Raw genomic sequence first — 10,884 nt, 5'->3', positions numbered from 1 at the left:
TTCAAGGTGAAACTACGTAGTGCTTATTTTCTCTGCGAAACTATAGTTTAAATAGGGCTTACATACAGCCCAGTTACGGGGCTACAAACCAGATCCGTAAAATTTTAAATCCGGTACCTACCTAAGTTATATCAATAAAATAACACGGGTGACAGTTACATGACACTAAACAGCGATAGCGATAGTCGGAGATCGATAGGATGGCGCCGGGCAGTGATAGCCTTGTTTGGTGTACCTCTATAGTTTGGTGAATAATAAAAGTGACAACTAGGTAGTAGGTAATATCTATCTGTGGACAGAATTACAGAAAAACACCAGGGTAATCAGTACCTAATGCTAATGAGTAATGACTAGTAAAGGAATTCTGTTCCTTTATTAAAAAAAAAAAAAAGATTGTTAATACCTGTACTGTGTATTTCTAATTATTATAGTGTAATGGCTTTACCAGTAGCACAACCGGCTGAAGTTTTGCGTGCTTACCAAAAAGATGATCTCTATGAGAAACAACTTGCAGGTTCCATAGCCAGACTTGTTCCCTCATATCATGCATCTAAAGCTATACCAGTTTCCTCGTTATTGTATAAATCATTCACAACACTTAAGGACTTACAAACTTTGGGAGAAGAATATTCTGGAATTGTTCAAGTTGATGAAACATATCACAGACTGCCTTCATTTAGTAGTCGTCTCCTTAGCATTTTACTTTCAGCATTTGGAGAAAACTTAACACGAAGGTTGCTTAGCCATATTGAAAAGCAAATTGTACAAAATTCATCTTTGAAGCCACAAGCACAGAATTTAATAATAATTGTATTGAAAACACTCAGTAATGTAGTCCCACAAATTGAAAGTATACACAGGGCATTATCATACATTACTGGAGGGCCTTTGCAAATTGGTAAGACAGCCACTGGGATAAATTATGTGCATGTGCGGCCAGCTGCAGCAGCATATTATGCTCATTTAAGGTTATTGGGTATAGTTACCTTGCTACATGCTTTTATTTCATGTGGTCAAAGTTTATACCAAGCTAAAAAACAGATGGATGATATGTCAGATTTTCCAAATGAGGTTGATAATAGTAAATCTTGTATTGCATGTTTGGAAGAGATAATCCAACCTAGTGTGCTGCAATGTGGCCACTTGTTTTGTATGCAATGCTGTTATGGAGTGTTGGACAGCTGTCCGTTGTGTCGTTCTCCATTTAGTAAGAATACTGTTGTACCTTTAATGAATTACAGTCCATGACATTTGCGACTGATCGCAAATAATAAATATATTTAAGAAAATAGTTTTTTTAAATTAAATATTTATTTGGAATGATGCAGTAAGAAAATTAAACTAAATATCTTATTTGACACATTTTATTTTATATATTTAGCAAATTACAAAGCTTAAAATGAGGTGCAGTAATTATTTACATATAAAAATTTAAATTACATCAACTAAGGTTTTTGTTTAATGCATTTAATTATTTAACTTTGTTTACATTTCATTTTACAGTTAATAGAACACAACATAAATGTTTTTAAATGCATCATTAATTATTATTTTCTTTAAAGCAATATGTAGAAGTAGCTAAAAAAATGTTGTCAATTGAAATATTTATTTAAGGGAACCACGATAATGTAAGCAACTATCTCTTAATGTTACAAGACAGAGATTCAAAGCTAAATTATAAAAAAAATACATTATTAACAAAATGTAATAACTGACACAAAATTATAGTGTATAGTTGCAAATACTAGTTACCGCCTGAGGTAAGTGGCCAGTGAGATGGGGGAGGGCGCGATTGACAAGACGCACATCAATAATGGTTGCGGGGATTAACAGCACACGTGAGTTAGCTCTGACTTTTGTCTACCTCCCCCGTCCTGCCGCTCACAAACCTAAGACGCTGACTAGAGGTTACTTACACTACAGCTGAATTTGTTTTTAATGTGCAAACTATAACTAATATAAGTGGTATTACAAATTGGAATAAAAATGTTTATGTATGCTCATTGCACATGATCAATATTTGTACTCTCCACCACTGATTTCCAACTACCGCCACCAGAGAATGAATGAATAAAATGAATGACTTGAGATGGATGTACAAAGCTAATACATATTCATAATGTCAATCCATGTGGTGTACATATTACAAAACATTAAACCAAAATTTGACTGTGTTCAAATAATAACAATTATGATTACCTTTATTGACACAATCTACTCATCTAAAATCAAATGAATACTGTTTCATAATATACATTGCAAATTATTATTATTATTTGCAAGATTGTAATCTATATAAATAAATTATTAAAAAATATCTGTAAACCTGTATCTGTAAAGTTACTGATGTTATGAAAATGTTACTATGCATCTTGATGTAATATATTATTTTAATAAAGTTATAAAAAAACAGATAACTATGTTTTTCTAAAATCTAAATGACTTCATCTATTTTGATGACAGACATCACAAGAAAAAAGTTATAGTATGTTATATATAATTGATTAATTAATGTTGCATAAAGCACTGAAAGCAACAAAATGTTTCAAGGCTTACAAATATTTTGTATAAACTTTTATCAATAATAATGCAAGTTTAAATTATTCTACTCTTAAAAGTTCGACATCAAAAATTAATGTAGAATTAGGTGGAATTACTCCTGGATGACCTCGAGATCCATATGCAAAATCAGGCGAACATGTTAGTCTTGCTCGCTCTCCTACTGACATCTGTAGAAACCAAAAATATATTCAAATACTTGAATTGGTGAACCAAATTATAAATATACAATTTATGCTATCTAATAAGGCTGGACTGAAGTACTGCAACAAATGTCACATAAATAGTAGTATGAAGTGATAACATGAAGATCCAACTATAGTCCCGTTAACTGGGATTGCGTAAATTGTACGAAAATATGGAAAATTTTGAAAAGAAGAACATATATAAGAACTTTAATATTTTATAGCACACAATATATAAAAATAAATTTGTAAAAACAAACCTGCGCTAAACCTTGATCCCATCCTTTAATAACATCGCCTTTTCCTAATGTAAACTTAAATGGCTGTCCACGATCCCTGGAAGAGTCGAACTTTTTTCCATTTTGAAGAGTTCCAGTATAATGTACCACTACAGTTTGGCCAGGTTTTGGAAAGGTGGAACCTAAAATAAAATCCGGTTTAGATCTAAGCATCTAAATCATCATCTCCTCTATTTTTTTTTTACCGTTACACATGAAATTAATTACCATTCCCAGGTGAAAGAGTTTCTATGTCTACGCCCATATTGAAAAAATATGAGGAGAACTGACACTTTTACACGTGGAAAACTCGGTCTGGTTTTTACAATTTAGTAATATTTTTAATTTTCCCTAAATCCCTGAAAATCGCAAAGCGCCGACTGGAAAATGTTAATTGACATAGGATTCTAGGATTTATTGTTGACATTTCACAAAACATCATAATGACATTACTAAACTATCCCTGTCAGATTTCATGACTGATCCACATTCCCGAACTCGAATCGCTCCCGAGAGCGAACAGTTTGTATCAAACAAAATATCTTGTTTTTCTTCTTCTTCTTTTGAATATATCTTGTTTTTCAGTATAATATGTTTCCTACGTGTCTAATGTCTCAGTGGTACTTCTTCTCACAAAGTTTGCGTATTGTTCGCCACTTTTTGTCCGGTGACAAAGGATTCGTGACTTTTTAAGTTATTCGTATGACCAGCCAGTAAAATTTTGAAAGAGGCCCAATGCCAATTTCAAGAGACAGAAATTTCCTCGTAACAAAAATTGCGACCGGTTAAATTGAAATGAGTCGTTGCATAAATTCTATACAAATGTCTCGCTAAAGTAATACAATGGTTTAAGGTCAATAATTTAGCTCTAAACGGAAAAAAACCAATGTATTAAATTCACGTTACCTAATGATCAACAAGTAAGAAACATTGTAGAAATTAATAATTAGGAATTGGATCTGGTGGATAAGACAATATTTCTAGGTATAACGCTAGATGCTAAACTTAAATGGGGCCCACATATAAATAATTTATCGAACAGACTTAGCCCTGCATCATACGCAGTTAAAAAGACACGTAGTATGCCAGGCTTGTGTATTTTAGTTACTTTCACAGCATTATGTCCTACGGCATATTATTATGGGGAATGCTGCTGATATTGATTTTATTTAAGTACTGCAGAAGAAAGCTGTTCGAGCAATACATATAAAATGGGCCCAAGAGAGTATTTAGGAGATAAATTTAAAGAAGCTAAAATTATGACGGTGCATTGTCAATACATATTTGAAAATTTAAATAATGTACATAAAAATATAACAAAATTTAAAAAGAAAGTGGACTGTAATAATATTAATATTAGAAGTAAAAATAAACTTGTAGGGCTGTTTACTAGGCTGCATAAAATTAGTAATTCATTTAAGGGTAATTGTATATAATTTTGTAACAAATTACCAGATGAAATCCTTGAGATATCTATGAATAAGTTCAAAGTTTATATAAAACGTAACGTAAACAAATCCTATTATAATATTAAGATATATACATGTTTGATAAAAAAGCTCGGGTATGAATTGCTCTAACTTCATAGGTCAAAATAATCTAGACTGTGAGATGGTAATAAACGGGCTAAGTTTGTTGTCTTCTTAATTTTAAGTTAACGAAAATCACCATCACTAACTTTAGTGTAACACGTTATGATGACAGTTAAAAAGGCTAGAATCCGTGTTAGAGCCGTTAAAAGCGTGACCTGTTATATACGGTGTGATATACCTTTGCCTTTTCCCTACGGAAAAGTATAAGAAAAAAAAATCATCGATTTGCTATCTGTAATTTGAAATTTCAGGATTCAATCATTTAACATTCAACAAAATATCATGTGCGTGTGTTTTGTTGTCTTTTGACTTTAGAAGCGCGTGAGTAGATTTAGAAAATTAATGAAATAATATATAATTGAGAGTTCATTCTTGAATAATAAATAATATGGTGTCGAGTGAAGAAGAAGCAGATATCAAAACTGGAGACACGGTAGAATGGGACGTCGACATGGAGATCCAATTATTTTACGCGATGGCAAACCACAAGCCGGTTGGTATAAACAAACACTTTCAAATGGCTTGTATTTGGGAGAAACTGTCGAATTCGATAACTAAAGAGATATCAACAAACGATATATGGAGACATTTAGAAACCTTGTACGATATGACAATGTTGGATGATACGGAACCGATTCCATTTCCAAATCACGAAAACGCTTTTAGTTTGCCGGAAAGCGACTTTGGTTTACTGATGAAACAAAAATGTAAAGAAATTATACTTGCTGATGATAGTGAAGGTTTGATTTATTTTTTATGTAAATCTTTTAAAGTCTGGAAGAGTATATGTATAAGGCTTATGCCCTACAAATATAAACAAAATCTCCTCAAGTCATGACAAGCTGTGCTTACAATTCACATAAGCATAAGCCATCCATACTTAGGTGGTATAGAGCTTCTTGTGAAAGAGTGCTAAAGAAGTAATATCACCAGCACTAATGTATTCCAGTCTAGAGGCTAGTGTAGTAACAGGCACATGAGACTTAACACCTATACCTCAGGGTGATGAGACAGGGCAGAACGTTGAAGGATGTGTTCCTTGCATGCCCTGCAGTGTGAGTGTGAACATGTGTAACCTGAGATCTGTTAATAGGCCATGCTTTTCCATCACACACTATCTGTTAGCCAATATGGGAAGATTTTTTTGTTTGAGAATTGAGAGATAAATTTAATGATTTTAAAATAATGACAGTGTATTCATACAGTCAGTACATATTTGAAAATTTAATGTATGTTCATAAAAACATTTCTAAATTTAAGAAAAAATGTGATTGCAATAATTTAAACATTAGAAGTAAGAATAAACTTAGTGCAATATACTAGGTTACATAAAATTCATAATTTGTTTAAAGGAAATTGCATACAATTCTACAATAAACTACCCATTAACATCTTGGAGATGTCTCTTAAAAAGTTCAAAGTTTGTATTAAACGTAAGCTTATAGAAAAGTCCTATTATAGTATAAAGGACTACGTAAACGATAAAAAAGCTTGGGTGTAAATTATTGCTCTCTCCAGGTTGCACTTCTAATAAATTTAAATGACATTGTGAGATGGTGATAACAAAAAAAAACACCCGGCTAAGTTTGTTGTGGGCTTTTTCTTAGACCAGGATGTGTTTGGAACCCTCGTAGCTTAAGTTTTAAGATTAAGAATGTGGTTATCGTCATCATCCCACTACCGTGTAATTCTTATGTACACATCAAAAGTGCCACCTATACTTGAATAAAGATATTTTTGACATTTTTACTTTGGGATGGACTTCAATAATACTTATTTTTACTTATAACAATTGTATTATATTCTAGCAAAGTTTCCTTGTACAAATTCTGGTTACCAAAAATACTGTTTGAGACTCCAATCCTCCTTCTTTTATACAGCTCAGATACAGTTTACAATGTTGTCAACAAAACAGGGCAACCATCTTTGGTAAAATATTAAGAATAGAATTATTATGGAATAAGTAAATTACACAAAGCAAATAATCGCTGTTTTAGTATTTAATATCAACTAAACGTGTAATGACAGCACAACTTTTGATTAAGAAGCATTGACCTATATGTTATAGTCTATTAAACAAATAATCCTGATTTATTAATATAATACAATTGCTACAAATTATAATTAATAGCTTAAAAATATTTTTTATGTCACATGACACAAATATGGATAACTTGGATTGTTAATACTGAATATTTATTTAATGTTAATTTATTATAAATAAAAAAATACTGACTATCTAACCTCAAAAAATAATTAGCTAATATTAAAGTTGGCACTCATCAAAAAATCCAAACACAAAATTGTCTTAGCTTGCCAAACCACATTGGTCTAGCTTGGAGAGCATTTATTCTATATCCTAGATTCAGAAGTAAAGGTGCTGATAGGATGTGGATGTTGATCATATTAAAATTATATTAATCTTTCTAGATGGCAGAAGCCCATCACCAAAAACGTCTACTTCCAGAAGTAATTCAAGAGGAACCACATCTAAGGATAACACCCCAAAAGGTATTGCACAATTTTTAAATAATAATTAAGTTGTATATACCTATTATCTATATTTGTGATTGTAATCTTTATATCTCTTTCATGGTAGTTGGCCGCAAAGACAGTATAAGTGCCCTTGCAACCAAGACTAGAAAGGAAAGTGGCAGTTCCCATGCTTCTACGGACACACCTAGTATCAAATCTGAGAAAGAATATGGTGAGTTTACAAAATCTTTGTTTTGTTTAATTTATTTTGTCTCTGCTTTCATGAATTATGAAACTAAATAAATATAACGGATTTATTAATATAAACTATAAAACTGGCCGTTTCAGGCAAAAAATGGGCACTGCACTGGCAGTCTGTTAATTTTATAACAAATTTAGTAACTACTAACTATGAATAAAAACTTTAGTCTTTAATTTATTTACCATAATTCATTTATATTGTAGTTGTATAGCTTTCTTTCTTCAATATTGTAAATAAATAATTATTTTCACTCACATTCCATAACCAATAAAACTGTGTTCTTCATAGATTGAAGTCCTTATTTTACATTATGAAATTTTAATTTTGGTCAGACACAATTTCCAGTTTCAGTTTTTAGTATTTGTTTGTTACTGACCAAGTCCTTGTTAATTACTTTTAGTACTAGTTTATTACTCAGTACTCTGCATACGCAGCAGATTTTTAATAACTCATACTCTTCTGAATAACTCTGTTTAAACGCTAAGTTATTCAGCTAAGCACAAATCCATTGGCATGGTACTGGATAGTGGATGGTATACAAAGCTACACATTGCCCTATTTATTTAAGGTAGATACTGAGGTACAAGTGTAGGGTATTATTCATTATTTAATTAATAGAAATTCATTTTCACCTGCCTCAATAGGATTTGGTTAAAGGTACCTTATTATTTAAAATGCATACTTTGGAGAAAAATCCTGTGGCCGCCACTGTTGATACCTCTATACGAGACGTTCTAGACTTACATAAACGACACTTACGAGCTATATACGAGACCTACTAAACTTGCATAAAATACACTTGTGACCTGTATCCGAGACATACTTAACATGCATAAACCACACTTGCAACCTGTATACGAGACGTACTAAACTTGCATAAACCACACTTGCGACCTGTATACGAGACGTACTAAACTTGCATAGAAGACACTTGCGACCTGCATACGAGACGTAGTAATCTTGCATAAACGATACTTGCTAACTGTTTACGAGACGTAGTAATCTTGCATGACCGACACTTGCGCCTTGTATACGAGACGTACTTACTAGCCTAAACGACACTTGCGACCTGTATACGAGACGTAATAAACTTGCATTAAAGACACTTGTGACCTGTATACGGGACGTACTTCTCTTAAATAAAAGACACATGCGACCTGTATACGAGACGTACTAAACTTGCATAAACGACACTTGCGACCTATATACGGGATGTACTAAACTTGCATAAACGAAACTTGCGACCTGTATGCGAGATATATTAAACTTGCGTTTAATACCCTTGCGACGTACGAAACTTGTATAAAAGACACTTGCGACCTGTATACTAGACGGACTAAACTTGCTTAAACGACTCTTGCAACTGAAGAGTTACTGGGCCAAGTACTCGGTTTGACGACAACAATACGGAGTAAAACTCGGTTTTCGGTTACTCGGTGAAGCTCGGTTCCTCTACGCTTTTTGACTAATTGCATAATAAATAAATGAATACTATTTTGTACTAAACATTTTAGATCGAAGGAGAGATTCAAGAGACTCCAATGCTTCAGGACCACGAGACAATTCAATTAGTAGAAAGTCAATCTCACAAAGAGACAGACCTCCTAAATCAAAAGTTAACTCAGGTAAATTATGAAATAAACAGTGCATAAGAATTGATTAACGAATTACAGCTTTTCAGGACTATCAAAGATGATAGTCCTGACGAGTCCTGATTTTGGCAATAAGGCAAACTTTGCCCTTTGTTTATGCAGTAACAGACCAAAGGATTGTTTTTTTTTTTTGATAGAGATAGTTTATTGTTGGGAGTGTGATGATGGATATTTTTTATCTCAAAAAATTTCCTGTGCGATAGATCTAAAGTAACTTTATTCAGTTTTTCCTCATCCTGCAAAACTGGCACAATGGATTTGATGAAATTCTTTATTAACTATTATTACTAGTGCAATTATAAATGTAAATTTTGTCGATCCGTGCTTTAATCGAGTAGCAACTTTCGTTTTCGTTACGTTTTTCGTTTGAATTTTCCTCGGATAAAAGTATTCCCTGGGATGTTATGTTAATTAATTTTGTCATGATTGGTTTCGCTGTCAGGCTCTACGTCTGTACCTATAATATAAATGTGACAGTGAGACTTGCTTCTATTTGTCCGTTGATAAAATTTGGCACATGTATAGCTTGCAACCTGGAGATGGACAAACTTCCACCCTGGGAATACTAAAAAACCGATGAAAATTGCGTATGATTTCGAAATTCGGTGAACGGTTTCCTTCATCAGTATCACGCGACTAGTCATCGTCATCGTCACCGCATAAATTGTGAGCATATCCGGTTTTAATTCATTTATTTTTAGCCTGGGATTCGCCATTAATCGATGAAGACAGCAGTTCCCGACGCGGGCGTCGACGAACAAACACATCAACACCGCCTGCAACAACCCCGGCGAAGCGCCGTCGCATGTGACATTCGCACACTCACTCCTACCACCACTTTTTCTGACACACACAGCGCCCATGGTGGGGTTGGGGTGACCGTAACAGCGTGCGTCCTAGAAGAAATGCTGTCACCGTGTTTTCCTTCTAAATGTATTCTATAGACTGTCTTTGGTGTTCAGTGGAAATAAAAAGTGTAATGATTCTTTCTTCTTTGTGTAATTACAAATTGATTATGAGGTATTAACAAACTAAATTTTAATACAATTCTATTCCTATGCTCTTATGCGAGTGTTTCAATTAACACAGATTACATTTTGTACATAGCTCTACAAAGCACTAAGAAATATTGTCAAAATTATATTCTTTCTGTATTTACTGAAAGAAATAGTACTTAGTGTAGTATTAATAAATTATTGTTGCCAAGCATGTTACTTAGATTATACCTAACTATTAAAATAGTGATTTTTTTAATGACCCTTTGCGATTTTTTTTGTAGTAGGTGAGCAGTTCATATTATTGTATAAATCCGTTGAATAAATCTTAAGAATGGAAACTGTTTTGAAACTGATCGAGTTATTCGCCTCGCTTTGTTTCTACACCACCAATCAAGGTATAAAAATATATTTCCTTCATGGTTTTATCAAAGTTAGCCTTCCATAACAGTCTCATCCTTTAGGACTAGACCCAATAATACTAAATAAATTACAGGTATTTGCAATCGACTCTTCTTCGGAATTACTTAGGATAAGGAAAACAAAAGGATTACAGACTGCAGGTCGTGCATAATTAAAAAAAAAATACATACTAATACTTGAACTAGATAACACAAATCAAATTATACAAAAATAGTTTGATTTGTGAATTTTTAAAAATATAAAAAAAAAGAATAAACTAATATATACTTTAACATATCATAACTACATTAATAACAGTAAATACTATTACTAGTCTTCTTTAATGTATACTGTAGTGATTTTACACAGCTTTCTCAAATATATCAAATGATTTAGACTGCCGATTACTGACTAGATGTCGATTGGAAGCGCATTCCACAGCTCAATGGCTTGTATTGTAAACGAGTGCTCATAGAACTAAGTT

General features: G+C 32.8%; 3 protein-coding genes across 4 annotated transcripts; 2 read left to right on the top strand and 1 right to left on the bottom strand.

The window, feature by feature from the left end:
* Positions 1–151: 151 nt before the first annotated feature.
* LOC120624867 (peroxisome biogenesis factor 10-like) lies at positions 152–1,353 on the top strand. Its single transcript, XM_039891619.1, has one exon. The coding sequence runs from the start codon at positions 436–438 to the stop codon at positions 1,246–1,248; it is 813 nt and encodes a 270-aa protein (XP_039747553.1). The 5' UTR covers positions 152–435; the 3' UTR covers positions 1,249–1,353.
* On the bottom strand, positions 1,349–3,684 carry LOC120624874 (peptidyl-prolyl cis-trans isomerase FKBP1A-like). Of its 2 annotated transcripts, XM_039891641.1 has the most exons (4): positions 3,354–3,684; positions 3,251–3,310; positions 3,005–3,165; positions 1,349–2,729 (listed from the first exon to the last, which is right to left on the bottom strand). In XM_039891641.1, exons 2-4 carry the CDS (start codon positions 3,285–3,287, stop codon positions 2,601–2,603), a joined length of 327 nt encoding a protein of 108 aa, XP_039747575.1. In that variant the 5' UTR covers positions 3,288–3,310; positions 3,354–3,684; the 3' UTR covers positions 1,349–2,600. The 2 variants fall into 2 exon arrangements, with proteins under 2 accessions (XP_039747575.1, XP_039747567.1); XM_039891633.1 differs by having other exon boundaries at positions 3,251–3,683.
* A 1,179-nt stretch (positions 3,685–4,863) lies between these two features.
* LOC120626768 (MRG/MORF4L-binding protein) lies at positions 4,864–10,244 on the top strand. Its single transcript, XM_039894447.1, has 5 exons — positions 4,864–5,354; positions 7,045–7,125; positions 7,214–7,321; positions 8,866–8,976; positions 9,705–10,244. The coding sequence occupies exons 1-5, from the start codon at positions 5,003–5,005 to the stop codon at positions 9,812–9,814; spliced, it is 762 nt and encodes a 253-aa protein (XP_039750381.1). The 5' UTR covers positions 4,864–5,002; the 3' UTR covers positions 9,815–10,244.
* Positions 10,245–10,884: the final 640 nt, after the last annotated feature.

Source organism: Pararge aegeria, chromosome 1, assembly GCF_905163445.1.
Source record: "Pararge aegeria chromosome 1, ilParAegt1.1, whole genome shotgun sequence".
Taxonomy (NCBI): Eukaryota; Metazoa; Arthropoda; class Insecta; order Lepidoptera; family Nymphalidae; genus Pararge; species Pararge aegeria.
Note: the sequence above shows the minus strand (reverse complement) of the source record. Positions and strands in the feature narration are given on the sequence as shown.

What these genes read in the sequence shown, in the direction of transcription:
- LOC120624867 (XM_039891619.1), top strand. Translation starts at nt 436, where the DNA reads ATGGCTTTACCAGTAGCACAACCGGCTGAAGTTTTGCGTGCTTACCAA.
- LOC120626768 (XM_039894447.1), top strand. Translation starts at nt 5,003, where the DNA reads ATGGTGTCGAGTGAAGAAGAAGCAGATATCAAAACTGGAGACACGGTA. An exon ending in ACTTGCTGATGATAGTGAAG is followed by an intron (nt 5,355 to 7,044) that starts GTTTGATTTATT and finishes TAATCTTTCTAG; the next exon opens with ATGGCAGAAGCCCATCACCA. An exon ending in CAAATCTGAGAAAGAATATG is followed by an intron (nt 7,322 to 8,865) that starts GTGAGTTTACAA and finishes TAAACATTTTAG; the next exon opens with ATCGAAGGAGAGATTCAAGA.
- LOC120624874 (XM_039891641.1), bottom strand. Translation starts at nt 3,287, where the DNA reads ATGGGCGTAGACATAGAAACTCTTTCACCTGGGAATG. An exon ending in AACTCTTTCACCTGGGAATG is followed by an intron (nt 3,166 to 3,250) that starts GTAATTAATTTC and finishes ATTTTATTTTAG; the next exon opens with GTTCCACCTTTCCAAAACCT. An exon ending in GGGATCAAGGTTTAGCGCAG is followed by an intron (nt 2,730 to 3,004) that starts GTTTGTTTTTAC and finishes TGGTTTCTACAG; the next exon opens with ATGTCAGTAGGAGAGCGAGC.